General features: G+C 36.1%; 1 protein-coding gene across 2 annotated transcripts in view; it reads left to right on the top strand.

The window, feature by feature from the left end:
- Positions 1 to 23,050, top strand: part of insrb (insulin receptor b) — a 71,936-nt gene that overhangs the window by 44,587 nt on the left and 4,299 nt on the right. For both annotated transcript variants that reach the window (XM_084116895.1, XM_084116896.1), the window contains exons 3-15: positions 9,347 to 9,668; positions 14,693 to 14,832; positions 15,997 to 16,141; positions 16,379 to 16,593; positions 16,675 to 16,801; positions 17,900 to 18,147; positions 19,033 to 19,200; positions 19,283 to 19,481; positions 20,745 to 21,022; positions 21,115 to 21,263; positions 21,872 to 22,028; positions 22,104 to 22,197; positions 22,278 to 22,345. In XM_084116895.1, coding sequence (XP_083973021.1) covers positions 9,347 to 9,668; positions 14,693 to 14,832; positions 15,997 to 16,141; positions 16,379 to 16,593; positions 16,675 to 16,801; positions 17,900 to 18,147; positions 19,033 to 19,200; positions 19,283 to 19,481; positions 20,745 to 21,022; positions 21,115 to 21,263; positions 21,872 to 22,028; positions 22,104 to 22,197; positions 22,278 to 22,345 — 2,310 coding nt within the window. The remainder of the gene's footprint in view (positions 1 to 9,346; positions 9,669 to 14,692; positions 14,833 to 15,996; positions 16,142 to 16,378; positions 16,594 to 16,674; positions 16,802 to 17,899; positions 18,148 to 19,032; positions 19,201 to 19,282; positions 19,482 to 20,744; positions 21,023 to 21,114; positions 21,264 to 21,871; positions 22,029 to 22,103; positions 22,198 to 22,277; positions 22,346 to 23,050) is intronic.

A 23,050-nucleotide genomic window follows, 5' to 3' on the forward strand; every position in this document is an offset into this window, starting at 1 on the left:
TAAGCTAATATATTTTTTTTCCACCAAAGTCCAATTCATACGGCATTATGGTAGGTTAAGAGGCTAAGCTATTTCAAGCTAGTATATTGGTTTCCTTAACATAGGGCGCTTACAGAAGGTTGGCAACCAAAGCCATCTTTCTAAACCGATGGATGGATGCACTGTACGTTTCTTGAGTTTCACATTTCGCTTGCGTTTTCCGTCTGCTGTAACGTTCACGTCTCCTCAACAGTGCCGTTCCTGATGAGACTGTCTCTGTGCAGGTTGAATTGTAATCATTTCCCTTTCCCCCAGTTGATATTCATGGGCCGGGCCTGTCTGTCATCCAAGTCTCAAGTCCGGCTTGCCCCATTCTGGACACAAAGGAGAAGTGGGAAAACAGTTTTCATCAATTGCGGCAGGAACAATCATTGGTCCTGATGGACAGTGGTTTTTGTCATCACTTTTGCATTTCTTGTGTAAATTTTTATTTTAAAGGGATATTTCACGGCTGGAAATATGAATGTGCGTTTAAATTGGGTCATTTATGTAGTAGAAATGTGAAATTATTTTAGAAGTTGGTGCCTTCTAGACTGAGAGAAGCCAGAAAATGTATTTTTGGCTCATGTGGATGAAAGACAACAACTCCCAGAATGCACTTGCTTCGCTGCCCAACGAGGCCACTCCCAAGCCACGCCTACCGGTTACAGAGGGCAGTATCAGAAGAAATGACACAACTAGGCTACTAGTCGACTCGAAACTGAAAAGACGGCGTTTTATCATCAGATCCCCCTATGGGCGGGTTGAAGACATGCGGGACGAGCTCCTCCTACTGGCTGTAGTCTCTCGCCTCTGGACAGAAAAGCTTCCGATGACGCTAAATGACGATTTTTGCGTCATCTGAGTTTTTTTTCCAGACACACAATACAGAAATCTCTCGTCTCAGGGGAACATGAGGGAGGGATGGTCATTCGAAAATACTACCGGGTTTCTACTGATACAAAGCTCAATGCTAATCGGTGAAGTATCCCTTTAACTATACTTAAAATTATTACATACAGGGCTTGACATTAACATTCAGGGCTTGACATTTGGCCAACCAAATTTACAGATATAATGGAATACATTTTTTAATTGTAGTATTTTTTTAAAAAAGGCATCTGAAATAATAAACTAAGTGCAATGTAGTGTTGTCAAAAATATAGATTTTTCAATACATATCGATACTGAAATACCTGAAGCGCTCCCAATACTCATTTTCCATGGAATAGATACACAAAACCAGCTGTGCTTTCTCACTCTCGCTCATCTAGAGTTGACAAACAAACCTGCCTCCCTCACTCATGCGTTTAATTTGCTCCGGATGAATATTGTTGGTGTTACAGGGCTTGAATTGTGGCGTGGGATTGTGCGTATTGCGCACAATTTTACTCATTCCTGCAGATTTTGTGCTCCTATCCAAAGTGCGTGCACATAAAGCCGCCTCTGAGTACTAAATTAAGTTCTTTTTCTCTGCTTATTGCGCTTAAACAGTCAAATACACACAAATTAATGTAAAAATGCCGGTCCTGGTGAGTATCCCCGTAAACACAGTTATGTATAAAGTGAACATAAACAGTTGAGAAGGAAAACGCATGTGTAACAGTATAATGGATCTGTGCGTCAGATCTTAAAGTGACAGCAGCCTAATACCTGCTGTCAAATTATGAGGTAGTATTAAAAATCAATGGCATCAATGTCAAAATTGTGGCCAGTGAAAATGCTGAGTGGCGAGTAACTTTGGAAAACCACTAGTGGCTGGTGAGCAAAAAAAGTTCATGTCAATACCTGATTACTGCAAACTCATGAACAAATAGAAGGATTTGAACAGTAACTCCATGAGTGATTGATTAATTAAAAGAACTGGTTCATTCATTTCATGAACAAACTGGTCCTTTTTAGTTAATTAAAACATATAACGCAACCAGTGAAGGCTAATCCATGACCAAATGACTTCTTTTTAGTCAATCAAAAACTCTTACTCTGAAATCACGGGTTGTACTGTGTGTTTTGGATTCACTAAAAAGAATCGTCTCGAGTCATTTGTTCGCGAATCAGACTACATTGCATGTTATTACGTGCAGCCTGTGAAACTCAATAGAAAGATGTTTAGTTGCCATTATTTTGTGATACACAGACTTTCAATTTAGACTGGATAAGATATCACTTCTTTACTCTCAAAAATTTGGCTTAATAATCTTGTGTTGCTATGCATTTGCAAACTACCTGAGAAAAGAAACCGTTTCAGAAGAGCAGATAGAGACTGAGCGACAAACCGTGACTCACTGTAAGAACAGCTGCTGTGAGTAACCTTTTCCAGACACATGCCCTCACGGAAGAGCCATCTAGATAACCGGTGACTTTCGGTTCTTCTGCTGGAACCTTTAACTGAATCAGAGTTTCGGCCACAGAACATCCTGCATGGCCTTGATGGTCCGTTTGTCCCCTGCTTATGGTGCCTTAATCGAATTCTTGTCATTGACCTGAAGCTGGTGTCAAACGGCATTAGATTAACGATAGGAGAATGTTTTTTTTGATCGGCCTAATTCGATTTTATCACTTTGGTTGCGAAGAGACTCTAACCTTTTCCTGTTTTTTGTGTGTGTTTTTTTCACCTGTTCTCGAGTTCACCTGCTCGAGTTCAGGGACAGTCATGCATGAAGTTAGCATTTTAATTTCTACATTGACGAGTTAATTGTTCAGTGATTTGGGCGTGAAGAATAGTTAGACATTTAGAATTGGTTAGCATTTAATTATGCCAAATATGGAGGGGGGGAAACCCCAATTGCAATATGAGAAATGTTTCTCAAAACACTTCCTTGTGCGTGTGTGAGCTTCATGGCTAAAACACCTCTTAAAATTGCCCAAAACCAAGGTTAAAGTGATGCACTTATAATGAGAATTTTGGAGGAAATATGTGGCTTATAATTTTATAAAAGCACTTACATTAATTCATCTGTGTATTTGTTGAACCAAAAAAATAAAAAAAGTTTATATGCTTGCTTATATAGGTTATAGTCTTTGAAATAAACATGGATTTCTCAGCTTTTTGTTCACAATGTTGCTTTTTTTTATTAAACTAGTATAAACGGGTTGTTTTGTTCAAAAGCAAAGGGTTTCAGCAGAGGGCATGTTCAGATATTCATACAACAAAATATTCTGGGGGCCATTACATTTTTGTGAAAATGATCAAAAACGCTGACGCTGGCCTAATATTAAATATTACCGACCACAAATATGAAAATCACAGGTTCCAATTTTATATCACTACCAAAATTATTATGGATGTTCATATTTGGCACAGCAAACAGCTGATATGAGTTGGTGATAGAAAATAAATATAATACAATAAAATAAAAAAATAAAAATAAAATACATTTCTTACAGTCATTTTAGTGTTTATGTGGTTCCATTTTATGGCAACAAAGTTGTAAAATTGGTTATAACTACACAGAAAAGATTAGTACATGTTTTTTTTATATATATATTTAAATCATGTTAACCCATTGTTTGTCTTGTGGCCAATCAATGTGTATTTCAACATTTATGGATTGGCCTCATTCAATTCCAATTGAAGTGCCTCATCATAAGAAAACGAGGGACGAGTGAAAATGACTTTTTCTGGTAACCAACAAACTCTTTGCTGAAAATCATTTTGTTTTCACCTTAAGTGTGTGGTTGAATTCTTTGGACCAATTTTTACATTTACATTTATGCATTTGGCAGACGCTTTTATCCAAAGCGACATACATTGCATTTTCAAGGTACACATTTTTACATTCTTATCAGTTCTTGCTTTCCCTGGGAATGGAACCCATGACTTTGGCGTTGCAAGCACCAACGTTTTACTGTTTGAGCTACAGGATTTTTAGACTGCACAAATGTGAAAATCGCTCATTTCATATTGTATTTTACAATGCTTTGACGCAAAACTTGCCGCCCAACGCAGCGGGGCCTTCAAAATTGGCACGAACCAATGAAGTCTAATCAATTAGGAATGACTAATATTCCATGTGAATCCCATTCCTTTAATATCCAATTCTGTTCAGAAAATGGCAATAGGAGAGTTGTAGCATTTTGATTGACATGGACGCTCTGCCCTTGCTCATGTGTTTGCCGTTCAGGTGTGTTGGGATGTGTGTTCATGACAGACACTCCCACAACTTGCCCAAGCAGGTCCACAACTCACTCCTGCACTGAAGTGCGCACACTTGCACCCTTAAAGTGCAGAAACAATGTCCTCCTGTCGATCGGTTGGGTTTCAATGAACTATTTCAATTGTTCTTTCATATATACGGATTCTTCAAAGACTTCAATTCATATTTATTTGTATAGCGCTTTTCACAATACATATTGTTTCAAAGCAGCTTTACAGAAAATGAATGTGTCTACATTATCAGAGGTGACTAGCGGTGTCCAAGTTATGTATTTCAGAAATGTACATATACAAATCGCACAGTTAACTAACAATGAGCTCGTAATGAATACATGTTTGTGAACCAATGATTAGCATGTATAGAAAAATTTAGCATTGGTGCATGTTGATTCAGAGCTTGCTGAATCAAGACTTCCTTGCGTGTCTGCAAATGTGAAATTAGGCTTGATTGTTTTTGCTTGTGAACTCCTTGGAATTTATGACACTGATACCGAATCACCTTTGCACTTCCTGTTCACCTGCATTGCGTAATCTGGTGATATCAGCGGCCTCGGCGACTCTTCTGAAGCTTGTTTTTGTTTGTCGAGTTCTTGGACCGATGAACCTTGAATGACGGGTGACCCCGGACAGCGTGTTTGTCACATTTATGTGTGTTGTACCTTCAGCCGTGTTCCAGTGCTTGCTTTCTCTCCTTCCTTCCTTCTAACCATGTGACTCCGGCGCCTCGAGGCTTTCTTCCCTCCCGTATTTACGGGTTTGTTTTGTTTACATTTCTACACCTTCCCTCCCCCGACTTCCTCGGCTCTCGTGAGCCGCGCGCCTCTGAACAAATCATCAGTAGCGTTTACAGTAAATCTTTTGAGGCCTGAGACATGCGAGAGCGGCCAAATATAGTAAAACGCCATCCAGCTGCCCCAGCATGCATGTGTGAATGCATTAGCATGTTTTCATGGGGAATCCGCATGAGTTCTCGGTGAACACTGACCCGTGACCTCAGAGTGAAAATAGGGAAGCGTGTTTATGGTTCGTGTCGCTCACAGATGTCACTAGGGCTCAGCAATATAGCTAAAACAATTACGTCTCTATTTTTCAGCCTTTTGATGATATATTCAGTATTGATATGTAATTGCTCTGCCTTAAAAAGTGGGATTTTGACCAAGTAGTAGTTTCTCCCTTTTATTTCGTGAATAAACAATAAAACAAATGTACTTGCCTGAAGTATTTTGAATCTATTTGGCAACAAAGGAAGGTATTTAAGATGATAAAATCTCTTATTATTATTCATTTATACAATTAATATATTGTGTGTAATTATGTATTTATATATTTTTTACTAATATTAGTTACTGTTGGCGATATTATATTGTAATACAATTGTTGTATTATAATTTTAACAATGCTACATGCTACATATTTGGCCCAGCATAACACCTGCTGTGTGTGTGTATATATATATATATATATATATATATATATATATATATATATATATATATATATATATATATATATATATATATATAATATATATAATATATGTGTATGTGTGTGTGTATGATTTGTTGACTTAAAAAAAAAAATTTTTTTTTAAAATCTGATTCAAATTTTGTATTGCTAGAAAAATTGGGATTTATTCATATTTGGCTCAGCCTAACCCCTACTTTAACATCACACATTTTGTCATGAAAAAAATTATAATAAAATAAATTGACAATTAGTTGGTGCATTTTTCCTACACATCCCTACTTTGCTGACATCAGGTTTCCTGACGTATGTTTCAAGGCCATGATTTTGAAGAGAGGGGTGTGTTGTTACAGAATTAAACCGTTATAATGCTAAATTAAATGCATAAACAAAACCTATAGTGTTGAGCATTTTTAATGGTATATGCTAGCAGAATATTTTTGATGGCCAATGACAGAGCTCGAGATCAGACATCAGATCCCACACAATGCTTATGAATGAAAGCAGGAGGGACTACAAGGGCCGCAGAGAGAAGATGTGTGTGTTTCCAGAGGGATCAACCTTGGGGAGACTGCTGTGGAGGAGGGAGGGGGGTTTGTGCAGGGTTACGCGGTCCGCAATCGCTGGCGTATGTGAGGAATGCTGCGAAAGTGGAGGCTGCGCCCGTCTGCATGCTCGCTCCTGCCTGTCCTCGTGTATTCCCTCTGCATCCGTCTGCCGTCCTGTCTGGCGGCGCGTCGGGGGTTAACGCTGGGCGGATCTCTCTCTCTGCTGGAAGAGGCCATTGAATGGCTGCCTTCCACGGACAGCAAAAACATTGGTTAAGGGTGAGGGCGGATCTGAGGCTGCTGCGGAAACATGGACTGGAGCTTTGATTGGATCTGGAGTCGGATTAACGGTTTTGGAGTGCGTGAACGTGGTTGGTCCTTGCAACGGAAGCAGACAGTGGTCTTATGTTTTACTAGTAAAATTAGTCTTTGATTTTTAATATTAAATATTATTAGCCAAAAATAATACAAATATTATTTTTGTGTTTTCATGATTTAAAAAATGGAGACCAACTTTATTCATCGTTCTTTTTTAAATCTGATTCCAATTTTATATCACTAGCAAAATTATTATATTAATTCCCAATTAACTGTATAGATATTATATACAGTAGTCAACATTTGAAGTGATCAAAAAAGTTCATCAAAGTTATCCTAAGACAAGAAGGGGTATTGTTCAAAATTCATATATAACTTTTAATGAAAGGTTTTGATCCACTTAAAATGTTGACTACTGTATTATAATATTTGTAATCATGTATAGTATTAAGTAATATAATATATTATTATTATAAATGTAATGTATTTAGAATAATTTTATTTATAGGCAGCTTTATAATGATTACTAATACACAAAAATATATTTAAAAATATTTATATATATATATATATATATATATATATATATATATATATTAAAATTAAAAATGCCACATGTGATCTACTTTTTTGTATTTGTCATTATTTTTTTAATCTGATTTGAAATTAATATTGCTAGCAAAATTAAAGAAAAAAAATTTATAATCATTTTTTACAAAATGTATCAGACAGTATTAGTTGGTGCAATTATTCCTACACATCCCTAGTTTTCTGATATTAAGTTTCCTGACATATTTTTGAAGTCCAGGATTTTGGTTTGTGGTTATAATGGCAGACAGTGGTTTTGTATGCTTGTTAAGGTGTATTTAACGCCCCAGATTGACATATTTTGCTAAATTTCAGGAATTCTGCCTTTTTGTTTCTTTCTTTTATTCTTCCTTTTTCTGCTTCTCATCCGTTTTGAATTGCACACCCCCGCCTAATCCCCGTCACCTTTCGGGTGCCCCATCATATTTCAGTCAGGCAGTGATATGGTCCGCCCCGTCGCTGACAGGCAGAAGGGTCCATGTTGTTTTGCTCCTGTGGGGCGGCCCAGTGTCACATGATGGAGTGTTTTATGGCATTAATGAAGTCCAACAGATTTGCCTCTGCGCTGTAACCTGGAAGGCCGGCTGTGTCCGACATCTCCGCCGAACTCGGGGATGAATCAGGATGAATTTATTGACGGGCTGCATTGACACTCTGTGCTGCGCGTTTATAATCTTAGATTGGTCTTTTATATAAATGTGGTTATGTTTGATTTGTATTATTTAAAATTTGTTAAAATTCACAAAACATTTATGGAATCTTAAATGCGTGTAGACCAGTACACTACTGTTTTTTTATTATTAATTAAAAATATTTTGACATGTTTAATTGAATGTTTTATTATTAATCATTTTAAAATATTATTTTTTATATAAAATTTAAGTAAAAAAAAAAAAAAAACATTTCTATATCTTCCATACCATATTACATATGTACTTCTGGTCCGATTCAACATACTAGAAATTGAAAGTGCATTGCATTATGGGAAACAGCAAAAGTGTGAGCCGTTTGTATCTTGCACATTTTTTCAAATGTAGTATACCAGCATATTCTGTGTATACTGTTGTACTTCTGCTACTGTTGTTGCGTGCTATTCTTGACATGTTTCTGGAACACGCTGTGTCTTTGTTGTGGTCTAGCAGGCGGCTAGTGTGAGTGTGAGACGAGGAAGATGACTTACAGACTGCTGTATTCATTTATTTTCGCACCCTGCGATGCACAAGCTTCACTTCCAGATGGCCCTGCGGCCAAACACGACTCTGAATCACTTCCTTCCTGCTGAATAAAAGGCTCACAATGATGCAACTGACCTCAGATCCACTTTTGTGGATTTTATCACATTTGTTTTCATTAACGTGATTTTGTGGTCAACGGATGTTGTTTATTTCAGCCCAAAAACCAAGAAATAATGTTTTCCTTAAGGCAAGACTGGTGAATAGGGTACAAATATTGCTAATAGATGTTGTCATGCTTCCCCAGTTGGTTGGTTATTTCAGAAAACTTGTGATACAAAATGTTCAAATAATGTTTAAATTTGCAAATGAGGAATTATCTAACATTGAACATTGGGTAAAGCCAAAATTCTTGTCAAAGTCAAAGGTTTTTACAGAGGTCATCACTTGTAGTGAACCGTCATGTCGCCATGGCCAAATTTTTGCCATTGGCTGTTAAGTGTCAGAAGTGGGCTTTTATTTTGACAGTGACGGGACTTTTATTTTGGCAGCACCTGAACAAGTCCCTTTAGGGCAAGTCATTTCACTCAGCGGCCATCTTTAAATGCCACACGAATACAGACATGAGAGAATCGAACCGTTCGAAATCCCAGAAGACGCTGCGGGTGGTCGATGTACGGAAGCCTGTAAGCTTCAATCTTCTCGTTCTCACTTAAGAGATTCCCACGAATCCCGTGGCGAGCTCACAAATACGTGACGGCTCTTGAAAGTAAACGTTTGTCCCTTTCTTTTGCTTAATTTTAATGAAGCGATAAAGAGCTGAAAAATGAAGGCATATTAAAACATTGACAAAGCATAGGCAACATTAAACAAATGTATTGTAGCTAAAATCTACAGATGCAAAAAGATAAAGTGCAATAAAATAATAATAGTGTATTTTGGATGTTTTCTTTCCACTAGTTTTAAACATGTTATGGAAAGCCCAATATCTCTGACCAGTGCATGAAAAGCAATGTATTTGCCTGTTGTAAAATGAATCTAATAAGTCATCTTTGTTCTTTTCTCCCTTTTCCCCATCACAGTTTGTCCTTCCGAATGTGCCCACGGTGCCTGCACCCCCCATAAGGAGTGCTGTCACGATCAGTGTCTGGGCGGCTGCTCTTTGCCAGGGAACGCAACCAAATGCGTATCTTGTCGCAACTTCCTGTTCGGCGAGGCATGCGTAGAGCGTTGCCCGCTGGGATACTACACCTTCAAGGGATGGCGCTGCGTGTCCTTAAAATTCTGCCAGGACCTCCACAACCAGTGCAAGGGCAAGAGCGGCGACTGCCACGAGTACGTCATCCACAACGGGGCCTGTATCCCAGAATGCCCGTCTGGATACACCACCATGAACTCCACCACGTACGTACCGGCTTTTTGTTTTTAACTACAGGAGCAAGACTGCCAACCGTTAAACAGCATTACACTTTACAATTAACTCAAATCAGATTTTGCTCCGATCTTGACGCGAGTTGATGAGGAACAGAGACTTTTCAGGAGCACAGAATGAGATCAGAGGTAGATGAATGTATCACAAGAGAAGACAGAGTTGAATTAAAAGGCCGAGACGGTTGCGAGGAGACGCTTTTGTCCACGGCAGGGAATATATCAGGGAAAGTTAACAGCAAGAATCAGTCTAGCATTCAGAAACGAGTCTCAAAAGTTCACAGGTCACATTTCACCGTGAAATCACAAGGAAAAGTCAGAAATAATGTTCTGAATTTTAAAGAAAATAAAGACTTTTTAAGGAATATGTAAGTCTTTATTTTCTTTAAAATTTATAATTATGTAAAGTAAATCTAAATTTTATTGCCGCAGTTGTTATACTATATATATATATATATATTGCATTGTCACATTTTCTTTCAAGATTTTTGCTAGCATAATGTATCCAGACATTTTATTTTATAGGTTTTTTTGTAATTATTATTCTCAATGGTAATTCTTCTTACTGTAATGCATTTCTAAATGTTAATGTTAATGCTAATGTTAATTTTATAAAATTAAAAATCAAATATGATTGAATTATAATGTTATATCAGTATTACAAAAATTGAATTAAAGGATTCATTTATTTAAAATATTTTAATTGTGAAAAAATTTCACAATATAAAATATTCATAAAGAAAATGACTTAAGTATTTTTTGCATTTACAATTATTTTCATGACAATTAAGCACATTTTTACTCTATATTCTATATTAATGCATTTTTTTTAATTGTTGTTACTAATGGTTATTTGCATTACTGTGTAATTAATTTATTAAAATCAAATAAATGAAAAATGATTGAATTTTTTAATTAACGACAATGAGGAAAATGAATTGTCGCTTAATTGTCATGAAAATATTAAATAATTTAAAAGAAAATGAAGCAAAAATATAACTTTTTTTTTTGTGTGTGTGTGCTGAAATATGATGGTTTTGACAGATTTGTGAGATTTTTTCCCCCTTTATATAAATGATTAAATCATGTGCTTCAGGCATGAAGCTGCAGTTTCTGGTTAAGGCTGTGATTTGTTTTTGGTCGTTTAGCAAATTAACGAACCGGTTGTCACGCTCAACTTGACCGGGAGAAGATATAACTGTTCTGGAAGTATCATAACATCGTTTAGTCTTTTCGTCAGTCACGGTAAATTGAAAGCGAGCAGATTATAATGGCCGGTGTCGAGTGTTAAGAGCATGATAAAATGCCACCCTCATTATTCCAACAGAGTCATTTGCAATCCGGCGGGATTTGTCAAGCCAAGGGGAAGTATAATGAGCCAAACCAAAACAACATTGCGTGTCGGAAAGCGACATTAGCGGCCTTTTTTTGAGCCTGAGTCTGTTTGGCTGGCCCGGGGAATGTCCGGAAGCTTCCGCACACGCTGGCTTGCACGTCCAGCTTCATGTGTGGGAATTATTAACGCACACATAAACAGAGAATTAACACTGCGAACGGGACTGAGGCGCAGCCTCGCGGGAACAATGGCAGCCTTTGTTTGTGTTCACTGGGGTCTCAGGGCCTTTAAAAAGGCGGCCTTTGGATTCCTTTGTCTCCACGTCGGAGCGCTGCAGTTGTGGAAGCTTGACGAGGTCTCGGTTTTCCAGGAATTTTGTTTTGAAGTGACGTCGCTTGTTTTTCTCGTCCGGCCACCTTTCGCCTTTGTGGGAGGCAGTCATGCGGCAGCAAATCCTGTTTCATAACAGCGAGCCCCATCCTTCCCTGTTATTTTCCAAATGAGAAGAGGGTGCAGCGGGAACCAAAATTCACTGGCAAGTGGATGTAACATGAAGGGGTTCAAATGCACAAACTGCGGGTTCACTGCGAATCTGTGTGGTGTGGAACTCCAAAACTGGGGAATTAAAGAGTGGGATTATGTGCTTAAAAACCTGAGAGAGAAGAACACTCGTTTGCGAATGAACTGATGTGCTCAGTTAGATTAGCTCAGTTAGCTCTGAAGATTATTTCATCGTTGCGAACAAAACTGTGCTCTAAAACATAAAATGGCAGTTTCCCCCCAGTATTCAATGGTGCCGCAATACCAAACCACTGCACATTAACATTAAATGCGATCCTGAGCGAATAACTCTCATGAGCCGATTCTTTGAATCCAAATAGTGACACTAGTGTAATCTGATTCCTGAATGACTCTTATGAGCCGATTCTTTTTAGCGAATCAAAAACATACAATGCGACTAGTGTAATCTGATTCCTCAAAATGACTCTTATGAGACGATTCTTTGAGTCCAAACATACAGCCCTGTTTACATCTGGTATTAAGATGCGTTTTGGTCGATCGGATCACAAGTGGATGAGGGAGACACATTCCATGGTGTTTTAATCCGTGTGTTTTGTCCACTTTCAACCACTTCTGTCTTATTTCTTAGAGGGGAGGGTCTTTGGGCGGGTAAATGTATGGGTGTTTTTTCAGATCTTTCTATCTAATGGACAAATTTACATATGAATGCGCCCGGAGACAACGGAAAAACACGGAGAGCAGCAGCTTTCGTTTCTGCTCTGACAGCCACGAGAGTGTGTTAGAAATCAGGAATGGTGAGAGAACATTTGGTTTGAAGACGAAAAATGTTCCAAGCACAAAGTTTAAATCCTGGAACGCCAGCGTGTTTCCCATAATGTTTACTTATTAGGTCAGTAGGCGGAGAGAAGGTGGTGAATTTGAACGCATTCGACCACATGAAGATCCAGTCGGACGCGTTTTCGACTACCTCTGGAAGTGGTCGAAAGTGGACCAGCTCAAAACGTTTTACACCCCGTTTACACCTGTATTTAGCATCATCCACTTCTGATCCAATCGACCGAAACGCATCTTAAAGCAACACTATGTATTTTTTCAACCTTCATAATATATTTCCAAGACCCTTGTGATGGTACATTGACTTACAATAGGTTGAATGACACGTCTGCCATAGCCTGACGGGGTCTGTATCGCTTTTACTGGCACTACGTAACTTCGGGGTTCGGGTAGTAACCCGAGCACAAAAAGAACTACAAAATTCGACTGCTTTACGGCATACGTCACTTCCCCCACCACTTCCTCAAATTCGGACGTGAGAGGCCAACCAGCGTTTGTTTTCCGGCTTTCGTGCGTATGTTTTTGTCATGGCCAAATCAGCAACGGACAAAAAAAAAGTCAGAAGTAAGCCAATGTCTAAACGGCGTGTACAAGTTTGGTAGGGGCTACATTCTTGCAAGTAATTAATACATGATTAGACGGACAAAATCATCTTTTAGGCTAGCCTAATGACTGCAGGCTGATGTCATGTTTGTTTATTTATTTTTCTGGTGAAAGTGTCTTGCCTCAGGCTATAATGCAAATCGATTTTTCAACTTTGCAGATTCATCTATGGTAGCTTGATATTATAATATTGATGATATATGGCTATTACCTACCACACAAACATTGAATTGAATTAGCATTCTGTAAAACAGTAGCCAATAGGCTACTATAATGACGCTGGCTTGTAAACGTGAGCTACGCGATCTTTTGGCGTTTGAAAAAAATAAAACCCATGAAATTATATTCATATGACATGCTGAAATATATGCCACTGTACCTGGGATGAAGACATTTCACACGCAACGCAGGCAGTCTGCCCAAGACGTGAGAACTCCTTCTGCAGAGTTCGGGGGTATCGGCTTGTCAACAAATGCACGTGTATCCCCTGGTGTAACCATGACAGATTTTACGACAATAGTAGAAGACAATACTGTTTCCCAACTGTAGGGGGACCCTGAGAGCAAAAGTTATTTGGTGTTGCTTTAATACCAGGTGTAAACAGGGCCTACGACTAGTGTAATCTGATTCCTGAATGGATGACTCTTATTAGCTGGTTCTTTTTAGTGAATCAAAACATACAATGTGACTAGTATAATCTGATTCCCAAACGTATGTCTTTAACTTCAATTCTTTTTTTAGTGATTCAAAAACGTACAGCACATCCAGTATAATATGATTCTCAAAGGAATGACTTGTATGAGCGAATCAAACAGCTTACAGCTTATGAATCAAATGAGGATGTTTAGTTAAAGATAAATATGAGTTTTTTCTGTAGTGTTATATAAATGCAACTTTAAGTTTGAAAAACTTTATTTTTGTTTGTTCAGTGTAATGTATTTTTAAGGCCAATTATTTGATTACATTTATGCACCTAAAAATATGTATATGTAAATTATGTATATATTTTATATATATATCATCTTTCTTCTTTGATTCCACCAAAAACAGAACAAGAATGCCAGACTTTGATATATATGGTCTGGGGGGGGGGTGGAATCAGAGAAAGTCGAATATGAAGCTCAAAATTAATTTGGAAAAACAGCAGTGAATTCCTCTCCCACCCATTGCTGCATTTTAGCAAGATTTGAGTGAGATTACATAACGTTACTCTCTTGTTTTGTCAAAAAGTGATCAAATTAAGCAACAGAATTATACAGATCAGCTGCGTCGCAGGGATTCATTACGCGGTTATTTCTTTCCACTGTATCTTTCAGTGCAATTGCAGATTCTTGCGTCAAAAGAATCAGAGTCTCTTTATATGGCACAGACGGAGCGGGTGTTTGCCGTGATGCGGAGCTTGCATACTTCAAGGCCAACACAACTATCTGTGGCATTTTGTTTTGTCTCAGTGGGATTGTGTTTTCATGTTTGCCCTCAGTGGCCCTTTCCATTCAGATGCAGTGCTGCATTGCAGCTTGAATGGAGCCCACGACACCGTTACACCGTATTTGGGACCGTTCCAAACGCAACAACAGCGCAGGTGACATGAGGGAACAATATGTTTGGGCAATCGTGAAAAGTCGTGCCAGCTGGTGACATTATCGCGAATCCAAGCCAGACGTGTCTCTGCTCTTAATTAACAACATGGCTGTCATGCTTTTAGGTTAAACTGCATGCCATGTGCCGGTCGATGTCCCAAACTGTGTACGGGGGTGAAGACGGTGGACTCGGTCACCGCCGCTCAGGCTCTGCGGGGCTGTACGATCCTCAACGGCAGTCTGATCATCAAGATCAGCGGAGGAAGTGAGTATTGCACACTTTGAAATGTCTTCGAAAGCATATTCATTGCATTTACGTACAGGAATTTTGTCTGTTTCTTCAAAATCCTTTGCACTTTTTGTCTGTTAGTTTTAATTTATTATTCATTATTATTAAAAAAATAACAAAAAATAGTAATTAATAAAGAATAATATAATATAACATTTTAAATAAATAAAATATATAAACCAGACAACTGAATATAAAAATAAATGGCTAATAATTATTATTATATTTTTTGTATAATAATTTGTATAACGAATAATAATAAATCCTAATACAAATATATTTTTTAAATAAAAATGCAATTTAAAAATAAAAATACAGTTGATTTATAATTGTATATATTTATAATGATATAATATAATGTAACATAACATTTTAAACGCATTAATTACAAAAACATAAAAAATGTATCCTAAATAACTAGACAGCTGAAAATAAAATTAAATGGATGTAAAAATTAAATCCAAATACGTAAAATATTTATATAATAAAGTTATTTATAATATTATGCATTTATAAATGTATATAAAAAAGATTTTTATAGATAAAAACAAGATTTTATTTGTCAGTTTTTTATTTTATTTTTACATATTTTGTAATGTTTTAAAACAATCTTTTGTAATAGGTTTAATAGGTTTTATACTTAAGCCAAATTTCTGAACATTTTCAGAATAATAAGAATTGTAATGTTATATTTATATAAAACCATTTAAAATGCTTATTGTGCCCATTATTTGAACTCCAAAAAATCTTTATTTAAAAAAAAACTAAATTAATACATATAATTTTTTTTTTAAATATAACTATATATAGATTATTAGACAAAAAATAAATAAATAAATGGCAAAATAAATCCAAATACATCAAATATTTATAGAATATTAGTAATTTTATACATTTTATAAAAATGTTTTTTTTTTTAACTCTTTAGAAATACCCAAGTCAATCATTCAATTGAGCATCATTATACAAAACTGTTTTAAATTTCTGATTGCTATGATTGACCAATTAGAGTCAAGTATTTCAGATAGCCATATAAGTAGTTTGTTTTTGCACACAGTAATATGTATCTAAATAGCAGTGTGTGTGAAATGAAACAGTGTGAAGTTTCATGCATATAAAAACACACGTTCTGTTCCTCAGACAATATCGCGGCGGAGCTGGAGTCCAGTCTGGGTCAGCTGGAGGAGATCACGGGTTACCTGAGCATCCGCAGAGCCTACGCTCTCGTCTCCCTCTCCTTCTTCCGCAAGCTGCGCGTTATCCGCGGGGAAGCGCTGGAAGCCGGGTATGTAGGACGCCACCGCTGAGCTGTGTTGTTGGAGTTACAAGTGACTTTGTCATTTGTAGTGATTGATTTTTTTTAATTGCCAATGTCACGTTCTCAGCGCTGTCAAAATAAAAGTCCTGCACGCTGTCAAAATAAACATCGGCCAAACAAAAAAACATACCGATCATTTAAAAAGATGCTATATATATTGATTGACTGCTAGTAATTTGCATTGTGTACCGTCATTCTTTCTAGGAACTATTCGTTCTACGCCATGGACAACCAGAACTTGCGTCAACTGTGGGACTGGTCCAAACACAACCTCACCATCCTCAACAGCAGGATGTTCTTCCTCCACAACACCAAACTCTGCAAGTCTGAGATCCTCCGGATGGAAGAGGTGACCGGGACCAAGGACAGGATCCCTAAAAACGATATCAGCATCCCAGCTTATGGAGACCAGGCCTTCTGTAAGACCCACAGTGCTTTTGGTTTTACTGGAGCTTGAGCTTTGTGTCAAAACCAGAACTCATATCGAACCTCTCTTACAGGTGAAAACCAAGTTCTTAATTTTACACAAATCCGCACATCCCACGACAAGATCCTCATCAGGTGGATGCCGTTCTGGCCCCCAGACTTCAGAGACCTGCTGGGATTCATGGTCTTCTATAAGGAAGCGTGAGTTTTTTTCTTCTCTTTTATACTTTGATATCGGGATATTGATCTGACCCAAATGAAGCCTGAAATTTAAAAGGTGTCACGTCTGAACCACCGGAAGCCATCCTATGTTGTTCCTGGACTGTTAACTTAACCATAAACTTGACCCAATATTAGAAACAATGTTATTATAGTTTTGAAAATGTCACACATTTTTATTTTTAATTGAGGTTGTATTTTGATTTTCAGTTTGGTTGGAATTGTTACTTTTGTGTATACATAGAATTATTTTGTGTGAATGTTTGGAATACGAAGTTTTGGTTTTATTTACTTATGTTTACAAAAGTATTATTAAAATAATATTTATATATTATTTATTTAACTTATTAATTAATATAAATGTTATTTATGTCATGCTCGTTTAAAAAAAAATGTAATTGCTTTGAACTTGAAAGCATTAAAATGATTTCATTTTAAATATAAAAATATTCATTATTATTATTATTAGTTAGTAAAATTATATATTATTAGAATTCGCTAATAAAAATGTTGTTCCATGTCCCCCTTCTGTAAACTGCTTTAAACATTAAACATTAAAAAAAAATGTTTTAGAATTGGCTAATAAAATTCATTATTATATATTCAGTTACGATTAATAACTTAATAATTATAATTAATGATAATGATTGAATTTTTTTTTTACTTTTTTAAATTATTTAAAGCTTGAAAGCATTCAAACACATTTTAATTATAATTATGATTACTTAGTCAAATATATAACTAAATATTATATTCTTTAGTATAATTTTATATTTAATATTTAATCCTGAGTAAATTGCTTTAACCATTGAAAGACTGTAAAACCTAAATATTCTAATACTTAATAAAAGTAATTTAATAATAATCAATTAATAAACTTAAGAAATGTAATTACTTAATTACATTTTTGTACATTTCATTATAATTAGTTAATAAAAATGTTGAAAATACTTTTTTCTTAATAATTGTATATTATTATATTTAACAGTAATTAGTTCATTAAAAAAGCTCCAAGTGCTATGTGTATAAATCACATTATCTATGAAAGCATGAAAATATATGTCCTCTTTTTCCATTCAGTCCCTATAGGAACGTGACTGAATATGACGGACAGGACGCCTGTGGCTCCAACAGCTGGGCGATAGCTGACGTGGAGCCTCCACCACGCGTCACCGAGGGCAACCAGAACGAGCCGGGTCACCTCATCATGCCCCTGAAGCCCTGGACCCAGTACGCCATCATGGTCAAAACCCAACTCGCCGCCTCTGACGACCACCAGGTCCGCGGGGCCAAGAGCGAGATCATCTACGTCCGCACCAACGCCACGCGTGAGTTATAGCAGCTGTCGTGGACATGAGGACGTGTTTTATATTTTATCGAGTTTCTTCTCGTTATTTTGGCTATAAGCAATAAGATATATACACACAATACATATTATACAGGTTAAAAATGAATATTACATATATTTATATTTTTTTAAATAAATTATCATTATAATTGTAATATAATTAAATTGAAATTAAAATTTAAATTTCATTATAATTATAAGTTAATAAATATTTAAATTGTAATAAATACATATACAGGTTGAAAAACTGCATATAGTTTTATACATGTATTTATATTTTTAAATAGGTTGTAATTGTAATATAATTGAATAGAAATTAAAACTTTAATATGAATTAAATTAAGTAAATTAATAAAATGTAAAATTGTTCTATAATTATTACATATAATTTTAATATACATTTTATAATAAATAAATATATAAATAGAATGAATAATAATATAATTTTATAATTATAATGAAATAAGAATTTTAATATACATTATATAGTAAATAAATATATAAATAGAATGAATAATAATATATAATAATATAATTTTATATATATATACACACACATACATACATACATACATACATACATACTTATACATGTGTATATATATATTCATAAATATGTATATAAATGCATATTAATTTATAATTGTATTAAATTATTATTTTTATACATATAATTGTAATTATAATAAATATAAAATTTTAATGTAAATTAATTAAAAATTTCAATGTGTGTGTATATATATATATATACAAGAGTTTGTTCTCAGTCCATCAGCCCTGTAGCGTGATGTGAATGAAATGACTCGTGAAAGCTTGTCATCTGAGAACCGAAAGCTGAAGCTGCTCTGTTTCTAATGTGTAACAGGACCCTCAGTGCCACTGGACCCCATTTCCTGGTCCAACTCCTCCTCGCAGATCATTCTGAAGTGGAAGCCGCCCTCCGATCCCAACGGAAACATCACCCACTACATCGTCTACTGCCAGAAGCAGAACGAGGACATCACGCACTACAAGTTCGACTACTGCCAGCAAGGTAGATTACCAGCATGTTTGTGTCGACGCCTGTACGGTCAGACGTCCAATTGCTCATTAAGTTCTTTGTGTCCACTGTACAGGGATGAAAGTGCCGTCCCATACGCCGACACACCATGACATTGAAGAAGACCAGAAGCGGAACCAAACGGAGGTGCCCGACGAGAAGGGGCGCTGCTGCGCCTGCCCCAAAACAGAGACGCAGCTGAAGAAAGAAGCAGAAGAGTCTGAATTCCGCAAGACCTTTGAGAACTACCTCCACAATGAAGTGTTTGAACCCAGGTACACACCACGACTGGGATTTATGCATTTATGACGTTCCTCGTCCTGGCATCAGCAGTCATTTCCTTGTAAATTACATTTTCACGTAGACTTAAAAATACACAGTAAATGTCATATGTGTCAGCAGAATACTGATAAACTGGCCATTATTTTAATGGTATGACAGATGACTGATAAGTAGCTGATAACTTTTATATAATGATATTATATAAAAGTATATTATAATATAAAAGTATTTAAAAAAAATATCAGTTTTAATTTTAGTTAATTTTTTTTAGTTTGTGTTAATGACTCTCATTAAGAGACTCTCTCTCTCTATCTCTCTATCTCTCTATCTATCTCTCTATCTATCTATCTATCTATCTATCTATCTATATATATATATAGTAATTTTATAATATGATACTGTTTATTATCTCTATTATCAGCTATTTAATATTTCAATTATTTAATGTTATAAGTTTTGTTGTACTTTTTTAACAGTATACTACAATTAACAGTTTAATTTATATCTGATATTTATATTTTATTGCAGCTTTATTTCAAATAAGAAAAATGTTTTAATAGTTTTAATTCTGTTTTTAAATCAGCTATTTATAATGTATCAGCTATTTATTTAATATTTATTATTTGTATTCTTAATACAATTGTAATTGAATAGAATTTTTTCAACCTGTATTAAACGTGTTTATTACAATGAATCACTATTATAAATGTAGTTAAACGCAGATGACTGCACAATTGCTCCCATTTATAACCATTTTGTAACCCAACCTTAATGCAGAAACACAAAGAACGATACGCTCTATCCATCTGCCACATCGGTCACTCTGTACATGGTACACCTTGTGCATTTCCTCTCTGAAGCGTTTAATGGTTCCTGTCCATTCCTCCCTGTAAGCACCATCCCGTAGGGACGTATTTTCGTATGTGCCAGTCTGGAAAGCAGCCATGAGGACTGGTATCTTGCTGTGGGTTAATCCTGTGCAGAGTCCCATGAATAGATCGCTGTAGTGTTAAATGGGTCCTTACTCTTCTGTTGAACATCAAGGATCTATAGCGCCATCTACTGGTTTATAGCCACATTGCAGCTTATTCTGCCCAAGAAATGCCCATGTAGACGGCAAGTGAAATTTGCCATTTGGCAGTATAATTTAGTTTTTTAAAGCTGGCCAGAAAACACAACTAACCCTTCATTGTGTAGCATTAGTTAGGGTGTTTATTTAGGTCTGTTGAAACTCATTTTTCACTGTCAACCCACAGGCCTCACCGACGGCGCCGCTCAGTGGGCGTAGCCAATGCTACATTGCCGAATTTTTCGATCACACCATCCAGCCTGCCCAACTTTGCCACCACTTCAATCCCAGAGGAGGAGAAGAGTCGGAAAATGGTGTTCAAAGCCAGCTCCAAAGAGTCCACGGTCATCTCCGACCTGCTCCACTTCACCAGCTACCAGATCGAGATCCAGGCCTGCAACCACCCCACGGACCAGAACCGCTGCAGCATGCCTACATACGTCAACGCCCGCACGCTGCCTGAATGTAAGACCACCGGACCGTCTTTCACATAATACAGGAGACAGAAAGCTTTGGATTCATGTTGTAATGCGTCGACTTCCCGTTTGTGTTCTTAGTAAAATCGGACAACATTGTCGGGCCAGTGACTCATGAATTTATTCCTGATGAACCGGAATTCGTCTCCATCAAATGGCAGGAACCGAGAGCACCCAACGGCATGATCATACTATATGAAGTCAAGTTCCAGAGGATGTCAGATAGCTATGTAGGTGTTTAATTCATTCTAAAGAAAGTCAATATTTCTACATTTTAAAATATACATATACAACGCTGGTGAGAATAATACTTCAGAATAAGTTATATTAACACCACACAAATAAAAGCAAACATTTTTCAGACAAGCAACTTTTTTACTCAGACAAGTGAATGACAGATTTACTTGTCCAAAGGACAAGCACACGAAAAGGCTTAATGTCGAGCCCTGTGTGTGTGTGTGTGTGTGTGTATATACATGCATGCATACATACATGCATGCATACATACATGCATACATACATACATATGGTATATATATCAAATAATTTATTTTATATAATTACATGTTTTTTTTATATATATATATATATATATATATATATATATATATATATGTATATATGTGTGTGTGTGTATGTATATATATATATATATATATATATATATATATATATATATATATATATATATATATATATATATATATATATATATATAAAATTGTATAATACATTTTTGGTATGTATTAAATACACTGCAACTTCCCTGTTTCCTATTCTTGAGTAAACAATTTTATGTCTTTGGTTAATTTTTTCTTTTTAATTTCTTGTCCCTTAGGAGGATCAAATCTGTGTGTCCAGAATCACTTATGAGAAAAATCATGGCTGTCGATTAAGAGTAGGGCATCCTGGGAATTATAGTGTGAGAATCCGCGCCACCTCGCTGACCGGCAACGGTTCCTGGACGGAGCCTGTGTACTTCTCTGTTCAAGACAGTAAGCTTTATTGCGTTTATATTTTTTTTTACTTTTATTTTGGCCACTATGGTCTCTAATATACATGTTTTGCAGGGGAAATGAACATGAAAATCATCATTGGCCCAGTCATCTGCTTCATTGTACTGATGTTTCTGGCCAGTACAGTCTTTATTGTCCTTAAGAAGAAGTATGTATAAGACGCTCTTAAATTAAGCCCTTATTTATCATATAGACAGTGCTCTCATGTATAATTTTTTTTTCTCCCAGACAAACTGAAGGACCGACTGGCCCATTGATTGCTTCCTCAAACCCAGAATATTTAAGTGCAAATGATGGTAAGATAGAATTTTAGATGTAACCCAATTAATAAAATAAATAATTAAAAGATTGTCAACCAATGTTATTGATAAATATGTGCTTATACTGTATATTATGTTTATATCTTATCCACTTTTTTAATTAATAATTCAGAAAAATTACTAAACAAGTATGAATAAAATAAGCATAATTTAAATCACTGTAATGAAACATATATATTTACATTATTTATAGCCTTTAATTTTACATTTCACACAGAGTGAAACTAAAATCTTGCTGACTAATTGGTTACCAGAATAGTTGTTAGATGCAGCAATATCATAAAAAATAGTGAACATTTACTTATTTTTGTTTTAATTTATAGCTTTCTTTTTTTCTTTTTTGGTAAGCAAAACAAAATATAACGCAGGAATTAAAGCCACACCGTGTAACTTTTCAACCTTCATAATATATTTCCAAGACCCTTGTGATGGTACATCGACTTACAATAGGTTGAATGACACGTCTGCCATAGTCTGACGGGGTCTGTATCGCTTTTACTGGCACTATGTAACTTCGGGGTTCGGGTAGTAACCAGACCACAAAAAGAACTACAAAATTCGACTGCTTTACAGCATACGTCACTTCCCCCACCACTTCCTCAAATTCGGACGTGAGCGTTTATTTACTGTCTATGGACGTGAGAGGCCAACCAGCGTTTGTTTTCGGCTTTCGTGCGTATG

Source organism: Abramis brama, assembly GCF_963993115.1.
Source record: "Abramis brama genome assembly, chromosome: 6".
NCBI classification, from domain to species: domain Eukaryota; kingdom Metazoa; phylum Chordata; class Actinopteri; order Cypriniformes; family Leuciscidae; genus Abramis; species Abramis brama.